Source organism: Cydia amplana, chromosome 16 (assembly GCF_948474715.1).
Source record: "Cydia amplana chromosome 16, ilCydAmpl1.1, whole genome shotgun sequence".
Classification (NCBI taxonomy): Eukaryota; Metazoa; Arthropoda; class Insecta; order Lepidoptera; family Tortricidae; genus Cydia; species Cydia amplana.
Genome location: NC_086084.1, coordinates 12,231,488 through 12,256,059, shown reverse-complemented (window position 1 = coordinate 12,256,059; position 24,572 = coordinate 12,231,488). Strand labels below are relative to the sequence as shown.

The following is a 24,572-nucleotide window of genomic DNA, read 5'->3' as shown; positions in this document are numbered from 1 at the left end:
CTTTAGGTTCTTCTCGCTTATACGTAAGTACATTTTTACAAGTTTTAAAACATTAAATTGCAACAAATGTTTATTTGTTTTATATGACTACAATCGATCGATAAAAGCACATCCCTAGTACTGTCAAGTTGTTGTCAATTAACCATAGACAATAGAATTAATCATTGATTGATCGTTCATTCACCCCACTGCTGACTGATGTTTTCGTGGTGTTTTACGATAATAAATAAATATAAACATTTATTGCGAAATAATAAATTTTATAAGCAATCGCGATGGTCAGCGTTATGTGAAGTCGGTGCAATAAACTTTACGGAGTCAATGACAAGCAATTGAAGTTGGCTATCATCGTAAGAGCTATCTTTGTGCAATCTACCTGCTTTGTCGGGCATATTATTGTGAATAAATTATCCTGACTAGCCTTAAAGGATATCGAATTTAAACGGACAGATGGATTGTAATTACTCTGTGACGGTTATTTTGTGATTCCGGCGTAAATTTGTGCTACATTTTAAGGTAAATATCAGCGGTGAGTATGTAGAGATACGTATACCTATTCATAGAATGATTCATTTTATCTTCTGCCCATCCGTCGGCTTATGTATGGCCACAAAAACAATGCAATAGCATGAACTTATTGGAGCCCCTTTTAAATGAGCAAGGGATGTGTAATTTACGAAAGCTTGAGTTGTCGTGTCACGAATCTTACTAAATCTCACGTAGTTTGTGTTGCTTGTAACGAGTTTGTGAAATTGCGCATAAACAAGGCTGCCCTAACAGGCGACCGACGACGAGTAAACCTCGTGTAAGTAGTATCATCATATGAAATTAGTTAAAAACCCCTCTTAAAATGCTAAAAATATAAAATAGTGGTTGAATTGAAATTTCCATAGTTCACTTCCACTTCCACATTTCCATCTCTTATTAAGTCTCACTTGATTTGCAAGGTGAGTTTAACAAACATTTATCTATGTCCTGCCTTTGTGATCATAACGGGACAATACCAATTGTATTATTTAGACAATTTTAGTATTTATTATTACATTATTACAATCAATCATTTTTTTTTTTAATTTGTGCTCTTATTCATTTATTCATGAACACTTGTAGTTTATGGGCTGTGTTAATTTTCTTTGATTACACATAGATCAATTTATACAATGATATTTGAGTAGTATATCAAAATGTTCAACATTTAGGTACAAAGTTCAACATACAAAATGAGGCCCACATTACTGTATGTTTTTTCCTTGGGTGCCTCTTCTAGTTGGCTTACTCACTCTTTAACATTAATTATCTCTCACTCATTAACTAATAACATAACACACAAACATAAATAACATAATAATTAAATAAATGTGGCATAAATAACAGAGATTTAGAGTCATCAGCCCTAGTACTGTGAATTGAACACTATGCAGTTTTAACTTTCGATTACAAGACACAGGAATTTAGTATCATTAGTCTTAAAACATAACATAAATAACACTACACTACAACACTTTTTTCGGTGAAAGTTAGTAAATATTTGCACATTAATTTTAACCAACAATAATAGTTGTAGTTTAAACAGGTAGGCGTCATTAACCACATAATTAGTCAAAACCACAAAATGTTATTGTAAATTGCAAAATATATTGTATATTAAAATAAAAAGGAAAGTTTAGATTATGTTATTTTTAGGGTTCCGTACCTCAAAAGGAAAAAACGGGACCCTTATAGGATCACTCGTCCGTATGTCAGTGTGTCCAACCATCCCCCCCCCCCTTTATCTTTGAAACTACTGGGTCTATAATTTTGAAAAATTATATAATTATAATAGTTCTTTACCTATAGATGAGAGGAAAACCTGTTACAAATGTGCAGTCAAGCGTGAGTCGGACTTAATTACGTAGTTTTCCGGATTCACTACACGGCTAAATTAAGAAACATTTGCAAGTGATTCACAGTCCTTGTCAGGTAACAGTGCATTGTCAAATTTCTACCCTCATTAAATTTACAAATGAAATTATTGCCATGTCAAAAAAATTATTTGAACATAAAAAACGTAAATAATATCCGTATGACCAGTTACCGTCCCATTTTTATTAATTTATAACATAAAACATTTTGTATCGATAGTTGTAAAAAGTAGCATGTTAAAAAAATCATATTTCAAAAAATAGGCAAAATAACAAAACTTTTTTTTCTAAATCTAATTAACGAAGATATCAGCTATATTTGCTGACTAAAATCAAATTTTTATTTTATCTTCCACATGGATTTTTTTAGAGTCAAACATGAGCATTTTTCGAATTTCTCAATTTTCACTTATATTTTTCTATTAGAAGTAATTGATCTAACACAATTATATTAATTTTACAAGATGAACACGGCAAGTACTTTATATTTCAGAAAAAAGTAATATTTGATATGCACCAGGGTTGGCACAAGAACCAATTTAAAATTGCAATAATTGACCAATTAGGTATACACTTCGGGTGGTCACCATTTTTTTTGTAGTTAATTCAGATAAATTTTGTCATACAGTATAATATCCACATTTCTTACCTAATCAAAAAAAGTAATAATTATTTCGTTACCTTTTATAGAAAAAAAGTTAGGTCTGATTTTGTACAAGCAGGAATTTAACCCCACTGTTAACTTCGAATGGGCAAAACTTGGAAATTAAAAGATAAAAAAAAAACTGGTGGTGGTTCAGCACTTCTGCCACCATGAAGTATATCCTCAATTTTTTTCATTCAAATCAAAAATCATACGGCACACTCGATTTGTTGAAATCACCTGGAATGACCCTTTGCTTAAATGCAAACCAATCTTAAAATTTGGATTATTTACTTGGGTATTGGGTAGACCAACATTTTAAGTAATAACTGTAATTGTAATTAGCCTTTTTTATAGAAGTGAAGCCACCTGAGCCATCCTGATTATAAGGTTATACAACCGTGTGCTAAATAAAACGAAATTGTTGACTTAGTATATAAATTGTATGTGTAATAATACCTGAGACTTCTGTCCATGTTAGCAAAATCTATCCTCGTAAGACCCAAGGCAATTTTGGCGCTTTTGAATTTGAAACTTTCTTTAATTTCTATATGAGTTCAAAACTCGAATTTAATGTCTACTTGTACAAGTACACGGGGGCTTACGAAGCTATACCTAGTATTTAAAAAGTTGGATATTTTTATTTCTTTTCGCATAAACCAAACATTTAGTCATCTTTTAGCATTTTTTTTCGAGAACGATTTTTATCTGCTTTACACAGCACAATCGAGGTTTGAACCCACGATTTTTACTACAATTGAATTAACTGAAAATTGATAAAAGCCGGCTCGGAAGGCTGCATAAAAGTTGTTTGTACAGTACATCAACAAAACACGTGCATAGGATAAGTAAAGTTAAGCAGGTAGCACTTTGATGTATTATTTATCAAAGCAGGTAGGGCAGCGGATTAGGCGAACATCCCCTGGCAACCAGGCAATGCTGTCACGCGCATGCGTTCTCGCTCCCCTCGTAGATAGTACACGTTTTCTCGTGTCCCTTTTCTTATGAAATAGAGAGGGAGGGAAGATAAGCGAGAAAATATGACGTGCTCACAGGAACGTTCAATTTAATTTAAGATCTTACTAGCCACTTCGCTACTGCAGTATAAGTTTGGTCTGTGATAATGCAAAGTTTCTGCAAGTGTAGGAGTTAACCCTTGTCAAGGCGATTTAGCAACCAAATGCGGCACTTCTAATATGAGCTCTATATTCAAAGCGTAAGACTGACATTTGATTGTCATTTTCAAACTATCAGTCCGGTAAATTATATTAGACGTACTTACTCTCAGTAGAGTTCAAAGGAAATAGACACAGGAGGTTGCTTGCTAAGCTCGCTTCGTCTCGTTCGGAATCTCGAGGGAGAGCCTCTAATGTGTGTTCTACCTACTACTTAACCTTTCCTTTGTGTATGGTCAAAAATCGTGGGTTCAAAATAGTTCAAATCTCGGTTGTGCTGTAGTGTGCGGTTGTGTGTGTAGTATATGAAATCCTTCTAAAAATAAATAAAGATGACTAAAAATTCGGTCAGGGCCCTTATCAATTATCATACACAAACAATAGGGCACTTGCAATAATATGTTTAACAGCAAAGGCCAAAAAATATCTGACATGATCTTATTTGTAGAGCCTTATCGTGTGTCATATTTTTGCGGCCTTCGAAGACTAACATATCATTGCAGGTGGCTGTACATTCGATACATAAAATACTCTGAGTAGGTTTTCAGACCTGTTTAATACAATTTTGCGAGTTAATTATACTTAATTGTAAATTTTACAAAATGTTCAGTAAAAAAATCTAAATCTCCGGTTTGAAAGACGTAGAATAAATAGCTGTAATTTATAGAACCTTAGATTAATGTAAACAAGGGTAAAACAACGACTCGTTAATTCTCTGTACCGACAATCCCTTTAAGAAAACTTCGACAGTTTCCGCTCAAAGCCAAGATCTGGTTAGAAAACTCTTGCATTTATCAGACCTTATCACGTTGCATTAAGGTTCAAGACGGTTCGTTTCACTGTGCCAACGTCAGCAACCCCAGTAGACCGTGAGACCGCGCATGCGCCCTCGCGCCCCTCCGGCACTCGCCATTATTTATACCAATGAAGCCTGCTCCCAACATTGCCCTTGACAATTTTAACACCGAGCGACGTAAGCGACACCATACTTCAAACAGCACATGACCTTTAGGAAGCAGAAAATAACGTGCCCCATTATTTTGTTAGGGTATTTGAGTGTAAAACTACGCTGGATTATGAAGCGCAACCCACAGAAATTGTATGAGGATTGTCGATGGAGCCATCCAGCCTATTCTATATTAAACGAGCATTTTAATATTTTTTATATAGATATACTATCGTATCGGGCATACGAGAGCGAAAATATTTAGAAATGAAATAAGTTTTTTTTTTCCAAAACAGCATTGCTCGATTGCCGAAGATATACCTAAGGATAACCTCTGTCTTGGGCGCAAGACTGGTACGATGTTATTTTATAACACCTCACGTTAATGTCACGCTAATATGTGTGAAAGGTTTAAAACAATAGGTTTTAACAATATAGTGTCGGTGAATAGCACGCACGATTATGTAAATTCGCAGTAGCTGACTTCGAAGTTCTAGAACTATGTTCCGTCCTCTGCTAGTACGATTTCCCTTTTATTATTAAGTTTGCGCTGTTCGTTAGGTTTAAAGGCCGTCTATAAGGCCTCTTTCTTCGCTTTTAACTCTAGCGTTCGTACACATACTCCACTTACAGATGGTCGGTAGAGCAGAAGGAGGGAAGCTTTTCTTTTCTGATGGTGTCTGAGAGACGTACGTAAAGAAATAGTGAAAAAAACCCAAAATGATGTCGCCCAATTCAGACCCCGATAAATTGGGTTGATTCAGTTAATGTTAAGTATAGATAGTCTCGACCAAATGCAAACGTTATTTATCAATTCGTAATAAACTATCCCACTTGGGAATGCCCCGTGATACACCACGCTTATTTACTAAACTTATTCGCCGAAAATTTCGTATTTGTAACCTATGGAAGTATGGATGGACACTTTACAGGTTAACTAACCATTCGTTAACCTTAAAGCAATGAAATACGATTTAGGGACAGTCAGTTAAGTGTGTCGTTTTTAAGTAGTACACAAACATACCTAATTAACGGTAACGGTATAATTATAAAGTAATTCTTTTATTTTATTAGAGTCAGACATTTATTATTTTTCTTGAAAATGTACGGCTTAATATAAAACAAACACGCCGCAGGTACGCGTAACTAATTTCCACGTTTTCTTTAATGTCCGTTTCCGATTTGTGCCGTGTCTTTTGTAAGAAATTACGAGGTTATTACGGCGATTAACAAAAGACTGGAACAAAGAACAGGCTCCGGGGACGCGGGTGAGGCTTGTCGCAGGTAGCGGCCCGTACACTTACATTACTTCTATATGGGTTTTTCAAACTTTGAGCGTGCGTGGCAATTTACACGTTACGTGATAATTATTTTTATTATTTGCCACTATAATTTATTTTATAATAATTTTCAATCCCTAAAATCCGTAAATAATGTAACTTGTTTTGAGCTAGTATAGTACAGTATTCGCTTCTGTCAAAAAGGAACAGCAAAGCAGGAACGTGTAAGAGGGAAATATTGACTTGTTTTTTTATTTTATTACGATTCTTTGTAACAATATTTAATATAAAATGTGGTGGGAAATAAAATTATAATGCGATGATCTCAATTTTTATCGATTACTTATCAAGAATTTCATTGTTGCAGTACATGATTAAAACATAACTTGGAAATATCCCACGGGATTTGCAATCACAGGGTACGATTTAATTTTCAGATAACAAGTAATATATTGTAGTAAACGTGTAGGTAATTGTTCAGATAACAGAGCACTAGTCACTGAGGTCACGTTTCAGAGGCATTAATATTGTACCTACACGGTTCATGATGAATGATAATATAAGCTCGTAAAATAGTATGTTTACTTAACTAGTTTTGTTTGTGTAAAAAGAAGCACAGAAAAAAACGTATAAAGAAAGAAGTGATAAGATAATTCAAATAAATTCTTAATTTAGTAGACGGCAAAAGTAAAGTATGGCTATATTTCTAGAACACAACTATTCTGCTAAGGACCATTCAGCAAGGGTTAAATCAATCAACTTGTCAATTTGAAACACAACCCTTATGGGCGGTTGTTACATCACAATTACTTTGACAGGTTTTCATAGAATGACAAAAGTCCCGGGCAGATTTAATGCAAATGGTTTGCTAAATGTTTAACGCTTACCCGGTTTTTATTGCTTCCCACACCTCCATATGCGGGATACCGCTGTCTAATTATTGTAGATGCTCTTTAAGTAACAATCCTCTAATTCAAACAAAAAATTTTTGGCATATAAACATGATGATATATTTTTTTAATTAATCAAAAATTGGAAAATTCACCGCTTCGAGCAAGATATGAACTAGCGACCAATCGCTCTAGACGTATTTGCTCGATTTATATAAAAATTGTTGAGCATAAATTACTTGAAGAATTTTAACGCGTGAGGTGTCGTACCTGTACCTGACGTCAGATTAGTCGTAGCGAATTTTTTTTTTTCGATAAATGACTTAAGAAATCAAACTTTGAGTACCTCGTGCATTGCGTCGCGAACAGGCTGAGCGTGCACCGGCGCGTTATGCACAAAAACCGCGCCTGTTTTTGCCACAGATCATAGACAAAGCACTGCGAAAGACGCGAGTGACTAACCTCTAGAGAGATTGACTTTTTAAAGGTTCTGCTATATTAGTCTTAGTCAAGGGGCGTCGCGATAGAAACACATAGCGCATAGCGGGACGCGGGATAAAAACGCATGCAAAGATAAATTAAAAATACCTCATGTTTTCAGATGACTGAAAGTACTTAGAATGTAGTGTTCACTCCGGTATTTAAATGTTGAGCACCGGTTGTGGCTAACGTTGTAAAATAGGACTATGACAAAAACAAAACCATAAGGTTTTGTTAACACTATAAAGTGTATTGTACCTGCCAAGTGCCAATTGAAAGTTAGTACTACTATCGGTCGGTTCGGTCGTGCTATTATTTTACGTTATTGGTCAACATGGAGTAGAAAGGCAAGATGGATGGACCTGTCACCAAATGTATGGGTAGACCGATGGATCTGTCTGTACTATGCCTATTTTTACTACACAGCCAAATGCTGAAAATGAGTGCACAGATATGGCACAGATCCACTTTTTCACGCGTGCGTGAGTCGTGACTTAATAAAACTCTTTTATTTTTCTGGAGATTATATGTTTGACGTATGGGTTTCCTTAAATCTAAACATGACATCGGGATGGTACGGGAGTTACTAACAGCATTCCTCTGATGTAGGACTGGACTGACACAATGAGCTAATAGTAACCTGTTATCTCTATGGTCCCCTGTGACTTCATAAAAGCCAGGGCTCCACAAGTCCACAGACGTAATATGGTCTTGTCTTGACGGCCAATGCAATGGAATAAATTCATAATAATTTTCCAAATCATTTCAGAAATTACGGATTCTGTATCTGTTAGGTAACATACATACAAAAACAAAATACGTTCTAATTGATAATCCCCCTCCATAATAGAGGGAATAATATATTTTTTTAAAAAAAGGGAACCGCCTTCAAAAAACCAACCCACTGAAAAGTACAAAATAATTTTTATATGGCACCCCTTTACGTGTCCAGGCCCTATCCCACGGCGTAAAGCAAATTTTTGCCAAAAAGTAATTAATACCTAATAATAAGAAAATTAATAATCATCCGGGTAATTAGTTAGTTTATGAAGTCGGTGCCAAACCAAAATTTTTGAGACCCGATATTTTAGACAACGAAGAACGCTGCACTTACTTGCATTATAAAGACATACTTAGTTTACTCATTAATTTAGTTCTTGTAGGTACTATATACGTACTCGTATTGTTTTTCTGATTGGTAGTAAAGACTGTTTGGCACCGCCTTCAAAAACTAAGTAATTACCCGGATGATTATTAATTTTCTTATTATTAGGTATTAATTACTTTTTGGCAAAAATTTGCTTTACGCCGTGGGATAGGGCCTTGACACGTAAAGGGGTGCCATATAAAAATTATTTTGTACTTTTCAGTGGGTTGGTTTTTTGAAGGCGGTTCCCTTTTTTTTAAAAAATATATTATATTAAGTTATTTTATTTTGGTTTTATTTTTGTTTATTTTTAATTTTTTAATTAAATTTTATTTATTTAATTTTATTTTTACTTTTTAGTGATAGGTAGGTACTTCATATATTTTAGGTTTTGGGCTAAAATACTAGTTTGTTAGGCTCTCCATTTAGTTTTGGGCTAGTAACTACCTACTAATGTTGGTGATGGCCTAACTCGATGATAATCGCGACACAATATAATATGACGTTTTGGTGCTAAACGATTTGTATGTATATTGCTCCCACTTCCACTCCCATTCCCAGTCCCAGTCCGAGTCCGACTCCCATTCCCACTATTTTATCTAAATCGGTTTTAGCAACATAAATTTGTTGGTAGGTATACCGATAGCATGGCCACCTACCGGGTCCAATTGGTTTTTCAAACCATCCATGTACTGTACACTAAAACCTTCTCCAGAATGTAACAAACACTTCTGAAAACCGCATCAAAATCGGTTCAGCCAAACGCGAGATAATCACGAACAAACATACACACATACATACGTACATACATACGGGTCAAACTGAGAACGTCCTGTTTTTAAAGGCAGTTAGAAAAAAGTTCATCGACCCACCTAGTGGAACTCTGCAACATAGGCACACGACGACAAGTCGGTTAAGCAAAACAAAGTGTGCCTATGTTGCACCAAACCTAAGTTCCACTAGGTACAGCAAGGATTCAGCATCAGCTCTATCTTGGGTACTGCTCTCCCAAGTGCTCATCAAGATGTGACAGATTACCAAAATAGCGTGGGCCTATGTTGCACCAAACCTGAGTTCCACTAGGTACAGCAAGGGTTCAGCATCAGCTCTATCTTGGGTACTGCTCTCCCAAGTGCTCATCAAGATGTGACGGATGACCAAAATAGCGTGGGCCTATGTTGCACCAAACCTGAGTTCCACTAGGTACAGCCAGGGTTCAGCATCAGCTCTATCTTGGGTAGTGCTCATCAAGATGTGACGGATGGCCAAAATAGCGTTGGCCTATGTTGCACCAAACCTGAGTTCCACTAGGTACAGCCAGGGTTCAGCATCAGCTCTATCTTGGGTACTGCTCTGCCAAGTGCTCATCAAGATGAGACGGATGACCAAAACAGCGTGGGCCTATGTTGCACCAAACTTGAGTTCCACTAGGTACATCCCGACTCCCGAGTTCCACTAGGTACATCCAGGGTTCAGCATCAGCTCTATCTTGGGTACTGCTCTCCCAAGTGCTCATCAAGACGTGTCGGATGACAAAAACAGCGTGAGCCTATGTTGCACCAAACCTGAGTTCCACTAGGTACAGCCAGGGTTCAGCATCAGCTCAGATCTATGTATACTAAAACCTTCTCCAGAATGTAAGAAACACTTTTCTGAAAACCGCATCAAAATCGGTTCAGCCAAACGCGAGATAATCGCGAACAAATATACATACATACATATATACATACATACATACGGGTCAAACTGAGAACCTCCTTTTTTTTGAAGGCGGTTAAAAATAGCTCCATTCTAACTTATAGACGTCTGTATCCAGGTCATATGTAAGTTATTCATAGATAATTAATACATTCCAATTTATCGCACTTGTACTTTATAGTGAAACTATTATTTTATTAGTGTCCGACCGAAACATGTTTTTTGCCGAAACCGTAACCGTAACCAAAAGTTCGGCTTTGGCTCTAGTTTTGGTCGAAACCGAAACCGAAACTTTTATTGACTTATTAAAATCGTTGAAAAAATGTCATTAAACCGCTTTTATACACATATTAATACTGCGTCGACCGTCCAGTGGCGCCCTCATTAGGGGAATTTGTTTTCTAAACCAATTAATTTCTGTAGGTATAAATATACATAAATATTGTTGTCCTACATCACCTACATGCTTCCCAACTTTTGGTCTTTGTCACATAGTTTAGTTTCTTAGTGTACCATTTCGTAAGTTTCGGCCCGGCCTAAAGGTTCGTCCGTTTTTTGGCCGAAACCGAAACTACGGCCGAAACATGATTTTATGGCCGAAACCGACACCGAAACTTCGGTCGGACACTAACTATTATTTGTAGACTAAATAGGGCACAACTATGTAATTAAACACGTGCAAGAATCCCACGGGCTTTTGTTGTGTTCTATACTTCTATACTTAGTTTTTTTAGCATTAGAAATAAGGTAAACAATCTTGATGTGTCTTTTAATTGAAAAACACATTTTAAAAATAAATTACGGCAAATATGTAACAATTATTAATCTAATACGATCATTTAGGTTCTTCTGCTTTCATAAGTAATAGTTTTAGATTTTTAAAAAGCGTTTTCAATTAAAAGACATGTCAAGATCGCTTACCTTCTTGCAAGTTCTTTCTAATGCTAAAAAAAACGAACTATACCTATGAATGGTGGCAAAACTAGCAATCGATATTTCAGAATTAGGTGCTGGTCAGCAATATTACCTACATATTTACCTAGGGCCGTAAATAAATAATTAATAAGTAACTTGTATATAATTGTCGACAAAGCTAGCGTTTGCCCGCGACGTTATCTGCGTGGTATGATAATGATGAGTGATAAAAACTATCCTATGTCCTTCTCCGGGCCACAAACTCATCTCCATACCAAATTTCAACTCAACCGTGAAGAGGCAGAAGAGACAACAGACACTCAGACAGACAAGAGTTACTTTCGCATTTATATTAGTTTTTTTTATATATTATAAATAGGCTTACTCATGGCCACAGACCAGCCGAGGCGAAGACGTGGCCTACGATGGAGCGAGCCTGCCCAGAAGGTAGTAGGGATTACAATGCAATTTTATAACACTATCAAGGCATAGAAGCCGAAGGTGGCCATAAAAACCTCGTGTCAGATATCAGTGCAGTGTGTTTTCTGTCTGACATAGAATGTAGTTTGGACTCGTAAGATAACAGCCGAATTAGATAAGCATTTCAACACGCGGTGCAACCCGTCGTGGAACCTGTGTTGATTTCGAATGATAACGAAACAGCTCTAATTATGTTGTCGCACATAATGGTACATTATCGCCCACTAATGTTTTACCATCGTGTTGGTTACGAAGAACAGTTTTTAATACCTACTTTATATGTATGTAATGTGTAGGTAAACTTACTTTAAGTAATTGTACTTACTTACCTAAAATATTTACAATTTACCATTTTACACCAAATGGTAATAATGGTAGTTTGAAAAGATAATGAAAACCATGACATTTTAATGAATATTTTGCAATACCAAAAAAGTCATTTATAGTACTAACCCTTATTGGTCGTGACCGTGGTCCGTGAGTAAATGTACATTATGTAAGTTCCCCAGGATGACCAGGATCTTAGGTTAGAAAGTCTAACTATTGTTATTGTTTTGTACAAATGATGATTCAAATAACTTGATAAGGTACGAGATAACAATATTCTAAGTATCCGTATTTTACTGGTATTATGAATAACTAGCCGTATATTACCTATATGTACAATATCTGGGAGACCGAGCAAAGCTCGGAAAACATATAAAAACTTGAAAATGTGCGTTTTCCCAGGGATAAGACCTAGCTAGATCGATTTCACAACTTCAAGGGCGCTTAAAAAAATAAAACATACTGGGTAATTTTATCTTTCTTGGCATTAATTTTTTTTTAATTCCATTCAAAGATCTAACGATAGTAAATGTTACCATACTGAATTGGCCTATCTATCAGCTTAGCACACAAAAAAAATCAAGCATCTACCGCAATAATTCACGTTACCATAAATAAAAATCTCATCGTACTCGGCGATAGGTGAAAAATTAAAAAAAAATCATAACTCCGAAAATACGAAAAATCGCGGAACATACATGGGGGTGATTCAGATAGCCCTCTAGGTCCTCTACCTCCCAGCTTCAGTATATCACTACTTCTTGGGACACCCTGTATATTCTACATTAGCTTAGAACATTATGCAGCAAGAGATTGCGGTAGGACGGTTAATCATTTCTTAATTATTAATATTATACAACGCATGAGACTTTTCTTTCACAACCTACGAAGTTTCAAGCCCCTAACTGAATAAAATTGTCCTCGATGTAATCCCTCTAAACCCCCTTAGAAGATTTTCATTTCCTCTATTTAATAAAACCTACTACCTAACTACCTATTTACGAAGTTTCAAGTTCCTAGCTTTAAATAAAATTTGCACCCTAAGACGAACTTTCATCCCCTTTTTAACCCCCTTAGGGGTTGAATTTCCAAAAACGTTGCAATTACTTTTTTTGTAATCGGCTATTATGCCTTTCTAAAAAGTTTCAAAGCATTTGTAATGGATTCAAACTTTCAACCCCTGTTTAACCCTGTTAGGGGATGAATTTTACAAAACGCTGAAATTACTTTTCCTGTATTTTAATAATATCCCGAAATACAAAGATTCAAGTCCCGCGTTCGAAAAAATGTTTGATATCCATACAAACTTTCAACCCCTTTTTCACCACTTTAGGGGATGAATATTCAAAAACGCTGAAATTAGTTTTCTTGTATTTTAATAACATATATTTTTACGAAGTTTCAAGTTCCTAGCTTAAAATAAAATTTGAGCTCCATACAAATTTTCAACCCCTTTTTAACCCTGTTAGGGGATGAATTTTACAAAACGCTGAAATAACTTTTCCTGTCTTCTAATAATATCCCCAAATACAAAGATTCAAGTCCCGCACTCTCAAAAATATTTGATATCCGTACAAATTTTCAATCCCATGTTTTACCACCTTGGGGGATGAATTTTTAAAAACGCTGAAATTTGTTTTCTTGTATCTTAATTTTGCAAAGTTTCAAGTTCCTAGTTTAAAATAAAATTTGCACCCTAAGACGAACTTTCATCCCCTTTTTAATCCCCTTAGGGGTTGAATTTCCAAAAACGTTGCAATTACTTTTTTTTGTAATCGGCTATTATGCCTTCCTAAGAAGTTTCAAAGCATTTGTAATGGATTCAAACTTTCAACCCCTGTTTAACCCTGTTAGGGGATGAATTTTACAAAACGCTGAAATTACTTTTCCTGTATTTTAATAATATCCCCAAATACAAAGATTCAAGTCCTGCGTTCGAAAAAATGTTTGATATCCTTACAAACTTTCAACCCCTTTTTCACCACTTTAGGGGATGAATATTCAAAAACGCTGAAATTAGTTTTCTTGTATTTCAATAACATATATTTTTACGAAGTTTAAAGTTCCTAGCTTAAAATAAAATTTGAACTCCATACAAACTTTCAACCCCTTTTTAACCCTGTTAGGGGATTAATTTTACAAAACACTGAAATAACTTGTCCTGTCTTCTAATAATATCATCAAATACAAAGATTCTATTCCCGCACTCTCAAAAATATTTGATATCCGTACAAATTTTCAACCCCATGTTTTACCACCTTGGGGGATAAATTTTTAAAAACGCTGAAATTTGTTTTCTTGTATCTTAATTTAATACCTTTTTGCAAAGTTTCAAGTTCCTAGCTTAAAATAAAATTTGCACCCTATGACGAACTTTCATCCCCTTTTTAACCCCCTTAGGGGTTGAATTTCCAAAAACGTTGCAATTACTTTTTTTTGTAATCGGCTATTATGCCTTTCTAAGAAGTTTCAAAGCATTTGTAATGGATTCAAACTTTCAACCCCTATTTAACCCTGTTAGGGGATGAATTTTACAAAACGCTGAAATTACTTTTCCTGTATTTTAATAATATCCCCAAATACAATGATTCAAGTCCCGCACTCTCAAAAATATTTGATCTCCGTACAAATTTTCAACCCCTTTTTTACCACCTTGGGGGATGAATTTTTAAAAACGCTGAAATTAGTTTTCTTGTTTTTTAATTTAATACCTTTTTACGAAGTTTCAAGGTCCTAGCTTAAAATAAAATTTGCACCCCAGGACAAAGTTTCATCCCCTTTTTTTACCCCCTTAGGGGTTGAATTACCTAAAACGTCGCAATTACTTTTTTTTGTCATCGGCTATTATGCCTTTCTAAGAAGTTTCAAAGCATTTGTAATGGATTCAAACTTTCAACCCCTTTTTAACCCTGTTAGGGGATGAATTTTCAAAAACGCTGAAATTACTTTTCCCGTCTTATAATAATATCCCCATATACAAAGTTGCAAGTCCAACACTCACAAAAATATTCGATCTCCATACAAACTTTCAACCCCTTTTTCACCACCTTGGGGGATGAATTTTCGAAAACGCAGAAATTAGTTTTCTTGTTTTTTAATATAGTACATTTTTACAAAGTTTCAAATTCCTAGCTTAAAATAAAACTTGCACCCCATACAACCTTTCATCCCCTTTTTAACCCCCTTAGGGGTTGAATTTTTCAAAATCGCTTCTTATCTCTTGTACACTTTATAAATTCAACCTAGTGTGCAAATTTCAACTTTCTAGCTTTTGTAGTTTCGGCTCTGCGTTGATGAATCAGTCAGTCAGTCAGTCAGTCAGTCAGGACACTTGCATTTATATATATAGATGACGCATTGCTGACCGGATCCAAACATGGTAAACAGGCCTCTGATACTTTTTGTTCCTACGCACTGACTCCAAACGTAACTTATTTTGTCGAAGTAAAACTTAATGGGCAATAGGTAGATAATTTTACGGTTTTAGTACATATTTATTTAGTCACTAGGTGCTACATGTTTCGGAAAACCTCGTAGTAGGTACGTTGGCAGCGTAAAATGTATACGTAATATTATATAGATTTTCTTATCAAAGTTTGTAATCGCTTGAGCATTTTTACCTGCAGAACTTTTAGCCCTGCCCTAGGAGGCAGGCAATCCCTACATCGATCGAGATTTTTTGTTATCAGACATATATAATAGACTAGTCTAGTCGGAGGCCTTTAAAATAGGAATTAAATCAATCGTTACAAACTACTTTGCCGAGCGTGTTTCCGCCCTGTGGGTCCTGTGGACTAAACCGGATCTCTAATTATCCCGTCTCCGTATGGTAATACATATTACTAATATTGTTTGCTCACTGGCCCCGTGCCCGGCTTCTCTGATAAACCTAGTATACACGGTCCTGTCTACATTACTTTTTCATTCTATAAGATAGCTGGATTAGCTGCGTTCTGCGTGGTTCTGCTTTTTCATAGTTGCGCGCAGAACTTCTAGTAGCCGTAGGCACAGAATAATAGTACTAAGTACAGAAGACTCACTCTTAACAAAACGCTGTCGCGTCTGTTACGATCAGCACAGATATGGCCGCTAGGTGGCGACAGCGCCACGCGCGGCTTTTGGCTTTCCCCAAAATTGGGGCCGAACGGATGTACTTTTAGCTACCTGTAGCAAAGCGACGAAATCGCGGAGTGAGACACGCCTGCCGTAGGTACTAGCACAGAATAATAGTGTACTAGGTACTAAGATTTTTAAACGACAATCTACCTATTCACAAAAGGCGTTTTTGTAACCGCGTCCTAACTTTGTATAACTTGAACCCTGGATTCGTAAAGCTTATGCGTATCCTAGGTCAGGCTTTAAACCGGTGGAGTTGTTTAGATAACACGGAGACCAGAGATGTGACTTATTTGAAATACTTGTATTTAAAATGCAAATACAAAATGCAAAATACCTAGTTTGTATTTTGTATTTAAATACCTTTTGAAGAAAACTATTTTGTATTTTATTTGCAATAGTTTTTGGGACCTATTTGCTATTTTCAAAATACAAAATACTTTATAGTAGGTAATGTAGGTAAGAGTTACAATCTCTTCTGATGTTACAATCCTGGCAACTCTCTCATTCTTTTAACATGGAACTGTTGAATCTGTTTAGTAACGTCGCACATGACCACAAGCGTAGCGAGTGGTTAAAAAAGTGGAAAGTGTTGCGAGGGTTTCAAGGTACAAGAGGAGAACAAACTTTTCTGCCCTGATGAAACACCAACGAGACGTTTTCATCACACTAACGAGAGGCATTATACTAGCTGTAAAACATTACAAATCTAAATTAATGCTTTTAAAAATTGTCCGTTATAAACCATCATCCATCCATCCTTCCGGTTAATATGAGCAAACAACTAGAAATTTGCACTTTAGATAGAGGATGATTGACACACTGTTTTCAAAGAATAAAGAGTCTTTTCAATTCGGATATTCTGAGTAATACTTTTTAATTCAGACTAGGTATTCGTTATTCAGAGTACCTTTTATCGCAAAGTATTTGTATTTTTAAAAAGTATTTTGAAAATACCTATTTCGTATTTTGTATTTTAAATACAAATTCAAAAACTATTTTGTATTTTGCATTTGAAATAGTATACCAAGGAAGTATTTGTATTTTGTATTTAAATACTTTTTATAAAGTATTTTTCACATCTCTGACGGAGACAGTGCACTTCGCTGTTGTTATTCATATTTGTTTTGGCTTATTTACACGTGTTTAGCATTGTGTACTAAATTTAATTAGGACGAGTACCTAAAGTTAGACTAATTGTTAAATTGTTAGTATTTTGATTGAGTGAGGTGAGGTCTAGGTTCCATTATCAACTAGTTAAGCGATAAAAAACTGAAGACATAGTAATAAAAGTGAATAGGAAAAGTCCGATGGTATTTTTAATGTTGAATAATATTCAAATGGCCATTGTCCAACTGCAAAAAAGAGGTTGCTCCCGTCGTCTGTATTCCCTAAAAAATACCATATACGAGTATCATCAAGGTCCACACTGTAATATTTGACTCTATAGAGACATTTTTTTTGTCCTTTTAATGTATTTAGGTAGAGGCTGCACAATTAACTTATCTTCCTTCGTTTCTATAAAGATATAGATAGGTACCACTATAGGTACCAACATTTTTTTATTAATATAAGTACATATATATGTACCTATGTATGTAATTTGACATAGGCTTTAATGAAATGTTATAAAACGTATACAAATAAATCTGAATCAATTAACAACAATTATATGTACAAAAAATTACAATATTTTTGTATGATTAAGTCCGGATTATTGTTGATAAAATCCTTCCCGTACATCTATTTCATTACAAACGCGCGGATCAATAAGAGAAATGTATTACTATAGCTATATAGTATTGTGGCATTAGATGGTAGGGCCCTTCGGAGCTAGCATCGATTTTTGGCACCCTCCGTGGCGCGGGGGCGCGAAGATGGCGGCCGGGCCTCCGAACCTGCCTCAAGTCCCGAACCATCCCAAGGTCACGTCACGTGCTACCCGAAATATAAAATCTTAAGCCCCATCTCTTTCTTGCAAGTGGTTGGTACATGCTGCGTCTTATTCTCGCGGTGAAATGTGGGATTGCCTCCCATCAATAGCGATAGGCCAGGGTTGACAGATTGATGTTTGTTGTAAACATGACCATGGTCAATATGCGATGGTATTATTTGGGGTAGTGTCAGATGAGTAAAAATGCAATTGGTTATACCGGAATTTACCGTATACTTGCTATTGAGTTATAAGTAATCTAAGCTTATTTTAAGCCAGGTTGAGAATAACAATTTGTACGTATAACCAAGATTTATAAGTGCTTGTTGCTAGGCCTACATGAATAAAGTATATTTTGACTATTGACTATTGACAAGTGCTTTGTACTTCTCCCTAATTATACTATACCAATTTTTTATAAGTATATTCGATGCAGATACTTAGTTTATGCTCTAGTACAATTTATATACATTTTCAATTGCAGTAAAGTGTAATAGCTATACTTTGTAAAAAAAAAATTGTCTAATTACACCTTACCATGTAGTAATAATGTTCACGAATCGTGTACTGTGATAAAAGCTGAATAATACCATAAATTAAACAAAATATACTACCTTTTAAATTAAGCAGAAGCACCTAGGTATTAATCAGTCTATCAAAAACATATTATCTAATAAACAAATTGAATGATGTAACTAAATTGTGCTGGCTTCAACACAATCATCAAATACAACTAGTCTCTGTCGGCAACCCTAATCATAGTAAACGCTCTTTATCTATATTATGGAAAATTTTGGAATGCGACATTTACTAACACCGTCCCGCTCTATTGCGCGTGATTATGGCCCTATCTCCCTCTAGGGTCGCTACCTACGAGGGGTAGTGGTAGGGAGCGCACAAAAGATTTGGGATATTTTTTTTTCGCAAACTGCACTTTATGGAGTGGCACAGTGCACCCATTACAGCCGCACGGCTGGCACGCACATACAAACGTTTTTTTTTGTTTTAATATTTTAATATTCAATAATAAACAGTTTTGTTTGTGGCCAGTTTTGTGTAATGTCGGCGCGGTGATAAGTTGACAGTTCTACTTGAACTAGTTATTTTTGTTGATCGTGTAAGTGTAAAGTGATACCGTGTTCTCATTTATTTTCTTTACGATTGGTTTTTGTGAAAGGCTCATTTTATTATGTGTCGATTCTGGTTTAGGTTTGGAAATTATTGGGCACGTAGGTAAAGCAGCTATTTTGGGAGATTGGCTATATATAAGTTATTTATATATAGCCCATCTAAATAAGTGTTATATATACATAAATAAGTGTTATACATATATAATATAACACTTATGTATTTCAAGTAGTTTTCCATATGTTTATCAATTTTCATAGTAAACTTAAACAAATAGTCAATAATATCATAGAGAAATAAGTAAGTGGTACATAGTTCTCTTTGACAATATTTACTTAGGAAAGCTTGAACTAGATTCCAACTTGTGCCCGAAATACTATTTAGTTCCCAGAAAAAAAGCCTTCTTCTGTTTACTGTAAATATACCTGTCTAAAATGGCAAGTGCTCAAGGGTTGTCCTGTATCTGTTACAGGTGTAATGTCGTGACGTGTCCGGAGCCATGACGTCGTTCGCGAACATGACGCAGGCGCTGGGCGGGAGCCTGCCCGCCGCGTCGGGCGCCGGCGCGGGCGGCGCCGCGCACGCCGAGCCCGAGGACCCGCTCGCCATGACGCACATCATCTGCAACCTGCTCGAGAACATGAACAAGCCGCACCCCGTCACCTCCGCCTCCATGCCCTACGACATCTGGGCGCTGCCCTCCTGCAGCAGCACACTGCAGAACCCGGTCGGTCAGAGCCGTGAGTACAACTCCACCTCGAACAATAACAACCAACATCACTCCAAAGAAGACAACTCCAGCGGCTCGCCCGGCACTTCCTCGAGCGTGTCCATCACCTGCTTCCGCTGCGAGGAGCGGACGCCGACCACGCGCTGCCTCGAGTGTAATGATCTATTCTGTCACGAGTGCTGCCACAGCGTTACCTCCGACTGCCAGCTCAGGGAGCACACTCTACTCCCTATCCACCAGATCTCGCCCATCGGCGTCCGACCCAACTCTGTTAACAACGAGAAGGAAGTGTACTGCGAGCTGCACGGCGACCCTGTCAGATTTTACTGCGAGGCTTGCGTCGTCTTCATCTGCCAGGAGTGCACGCTGTGGGTTCACAAGGACCACTGCTATACGCCTATCAAAGGAGCGCTCGACATGTGTCGTGTAGGTGTTTTAAGAGCTATAGAGGATACCAAAACGGGTACTAAAGCTATTAAGACTGCAATAGATCGTGCGGTAGCCATGTCGAAGGCGTACGAGAAGGAAACCGCTGAGGCTAATATGAAAATAAGGAAGGCGATGCGTTGCTATGCGCAAGCTATCGAGGATCGCGAGAAGTATTTGCTGGATAAAGTGGAAAAGCTGCGCCAGGCGAAAATGAACGAACTGACTGACCATATGAACACTCTGAGAGGCATTTTAGCTGGACTTGCACATACAAACGAGACATTGGTGCGTAGCATGGACTCAGAGGGCCTCGACTTATTCATGGCCAAAGAAAAAGGCAGAGCTCAAGTAGACTACTTCTCGTGTATGTTTAAAAACATGTATATGACAGAAGAACGGATTATGTTTGTACCTCCCAACTACGATTTAGTAGACCAGTTGAAGAGACAGTGCGATGTGCAGTCCGCCCCGGCCAGCTCCATCCACACCCTCAGCTCCGTCCCCGCTCTGCAGTCTCGTCAGTCTCTCCTCTCTTTACAATCAATGCAGTCTGCTCAGACTTTTTCACCTTTAACACCATACAACATGTCGTCTACTAACAGCCTGAGATCGTTGCCTGATTACACAAGGTCTACCAATTATTATGATCATAGCATTTCGTCAAGTATGGCATTGGATTCCAACTTGCCTCGAGGCATCGGGCAAGCTATTCCGGGATACTGGATGTCGGTGACAGTCAGACCCACGAGAAGTCCAGTTCCCGGGGTTCCCATGTTTTCGTTCGGCAGAGAAGGCCAGGACGAGGGACAGGTATCCCGACCTTGGGGTTTGTGCGTTGACAGAGAGGGCAACATCATAGTCGCAGACCGAAGAAATAATCGCATTCAGATTTTTAACAGCCGTGGAGAATTCAGAACAATGTTTGGTTCCAAGGGAACCGGCCCGGGAGAGTTTGACCTGCCAGCAGGCATCACCACTGACACATACGGTCGTATTATCGTAATTGACAAAGACAATCACCGAGTTCAAATATTTACTTCCTCGGGAAATTTCATCCTCAAGTTTGGTTCCTTCGGCAAGGAATGTGGTCAGTTCCAATATCCCTGGGACGTAGCCGTTAATACTCTGGGCAACATCGTCGTGACCGACACGCGCAACCACCGTATCCAACTTTTCACCAGTGACGGGACTTATATCACAAAGTTTGTGTTCGAGGGAGCCAACCCCGCCAAGATGCTGAAGGGGCCTACGACTCCTAGAGGGGTTTGCTTCACCACATCGGGCAACATCATCGTGTCGGACTTTGAGAACCATCGCCTGCTGATGGTGGACCCGACGCTTTCCAAAGTCCTGCACTGCGTGGGGCGCGAGGGGTCAGGGATAGGCGAGCTGAACCGTCCGTCGGGCATCGTGACCGACGACGACGGGCGCATCATCGTGGCCGACTCGAAGAACCACCGCGTGCTGGTGTTCACGGCGGAGCTGCGCATCCTGTGGGCCGTGGACCTGAAGAGCCCGGGGCTGGACGACAAGGACCGGCCCAGCGACGTGGCGCTCACGCCCGACGGCTACCTCGTGGTCCTCTTCGAGACGCTGCCCGACACCGCGCGCGACATCTCCTCACACGGCAAGCAATACATCAAGGTATATTAATCTATATATACATAGGTATTATGTTTACACTAGCTGTGACCTAAGGTCGATCATATTCTATTTTGTTTTGTTTAAGTTGTGATTTCTTTGATAACGTGCCAATTTTATTATCCATTGGAAAGATCCGATTCGAGCATAGCTTGGCCGGAAACTTAGCATTTGCTCATGAGAAGTAATTGCAAATCAAATTCTCCTTAAAATATTTTGTTAGATGTTTGGTTACCATAATAGTCATTTGTTTTTTGATATCAGCATTAGACTAGTCTTTAAGGACCAAACGTACACGATGTAGTTGCAACTTATTATCGGTAGCCGTCAGTATCCATAGTCTACTCTAACCTAGATGTACCTACACCAAATCCATAGTCGGAGCACATGCATTATGTCGATTACGCTCTGTCCCATTAGTCTTACGATTTATAATATTGATAAGGAAAAAAAACTATAAATCGTAAGGGATTGTAAAAATCACAATGTGATGTAAAAGATGTTTTTATGTGAGATAATTTAGAAACTTAAAAAGTATTTTCCAAAATGTTAGGTTTGCGTTTTTAACTTGGTTAAACTAAATACAGATGTTAGTGTGTTTTCTTACGCTAAGTTATTCACATTTTAGTTTGGTAGGTATATGTCAACATATATTTTTATTAAACGCTGTTATTAGAGCGCTGAGAGCTGTACTAATTGGCGTGAAAGCTGCTTATTTCTCAACTACTTCTAAATTATTATTTAGACGATTTAGAACGCAGGGAAGCGTAGTATTATTGTGCAAGAAAATCAATGCAATAAACTTTAAGACTGACTTTAGAAGACTGTCTTAAAGAGCCGGGCCCTTGTGTGGGCTCCGGGGCGCCCGCGGGCGCGGAGTGCCGCGCGGCGCTAGAGTCGCCAACCGACGCGCGTATTACCTATTAATTTGAATAAGTATCGTGATATTTTTATTTCATGTTTAAATTGAGCAAATTTTTCGTTTAAAATGTAAATGTAGTAAAATTTGAGACTGCGGCTAAATTTATATACAACTTACGTTTGAACGCGTACGAAGAACTGAACTGTGAACTGAATTACCGTAGCGTTCGACTCAATATAGCTAGATCGTCAGTTGTTACAACGTGCAACAATTTGTTAATTTATTTCATTTGTTATTTTAGTTTGTGGAGGGTGTTGGAGCGGTCTGCTAGTTTCTATACAAACATAAAAATAAATAAGTGCGGTGGGGGGTATGGGTCCCTGAATAAAAGTAACAAGAAGAATTTTCTGCTGCTGACTGTCTGAGCGCCTTATGTACATTTTGCAATACTAGTCAAATACTATCTAGTAAAAATTAAATAAAGGCTGTCTAAGTTTTATGTGAGTAGCAATTGTCTAGGCTTTAATTGATGTCGTAAATATTTTATGACTTATCAAGAAAGGAGATAGTAAAATCAATCAGCGGTATTTATTCTACCAGTGTTTGTTTGTTATTTATGGCTAATAATTTACATTATTATTATAAAAGTGCCATACGCTTTAACTGATACATATATACAAACAAAACTCCCGTGCCCGTGGGTATTTTTCGCAGCCAGGATGTACTTTGTACTTTTTCAAAGGAATGTATGGAAGTGTCTACTCGAAACACGTTTAGCGCTTACGCAATAAAATATTTATCAAAACACCTTTATTGACATTCGGAGTGACATGACACTCTCACTTTAAAGCGGTTGTTACTCGGTCGCTAAATATTCAGTTTGCATAGAAGCTAGCGACCTCAGCGACTGCATTGTTCGAATAAAAAGGTTAAAGGCACTTGAATTTAATATAGGTAATTTATAGCTATTCTTCTACAAATTAATTATTTTTTAATTAGTTAATTGGGTGGTCTTATACAATCAAAATTGTTGTATTAGGTTAAATATTGTAGCTAAATTTTTGCCCTAAAATTCAATGAATTGATGCATAATAAATTAATTATTAGAGATACCCACTTTGATGATATTCAATTTAACGCTGTGTTCATTCGATAATTATGTGTTCACGTAATCTAATATAAGTTTACGTATGTAGTATCGTGTCTGTTGAGATGAGACATGGAGTAAAGGGTTGATTATATATGAGCTTTGTTTGTACGAGTAGTTAAATCCAAATATACCTACTAGTAGGAGCGCCTTCGCTCGGCGCGTAGCTTGTAAGTAGAGCGTAGAGTTCGCTTCGCCGTTGTGGGAATATTTTACTATTAATCGCATATTATAAAGGTTTCTAGTATCAGTCTAATTGTCAAGTAGGGTGCCATATCGCGGCAGATAACGAGACGTTACCTTATATCATAATAATGCTTAATAGACAAAGTAGTTAGATTGTACTGTCCATGAATCCCCAAATACGAATTGGTTGTATTAAGACCTTTCTAGCTAGAAGATATATTTTAGATCTACTTACCTACTCATTAGAACAATGCCTGAATAATCGTAATTGACGTTTGCGATACGAGCGAACTATTCAAACATAGATGTAGAATTGCTCTAAAACTTTTAGGTAAACTAGGTTGTAAAAGTTGAACTAACACTTTCTCCCTTTGTACTTAGGGTTAAATTAGGATAATTAATTAAGACGTTTATTGACTAATCTGGTATACTAGCCGGTGATAGCCATTTGTGTGACGCTCATTCAAGCAACAATTTTCATGTGATGCGATTTTTAGATTTTAAATATGGAACTGATT

General features: G+C 37.2%; 1 protein-coding gene across 1 annotated transcript; it reads left to right on the top strand.

Annotated features, from left to right (window-relative positions):
• Positions 1 to 42: 42 nt before the first annotated feature.
• LOC134655023 (protein wech) lies at positions 43 to 22,930 on the top strand. The gene is made up of 2 exons (XM_063510483.1): positions 43 to 516; positions 19,532 to 22,930. Exon 2 carries the CDS (start codon positions 19,559 to 19,561, stop codon positions 21,869 to 21,871), a length of 2,313 nt encoding a protein of 770 aa, XP_063366553.1. The 5' UTR covers positions 43 to 516; positions 19,532 to 19,558; the 3' UTR covers positions 21,872 to 22,930.
• Positions 22,931 to 24,572: the final 1,642 nt, after the last annotated feature.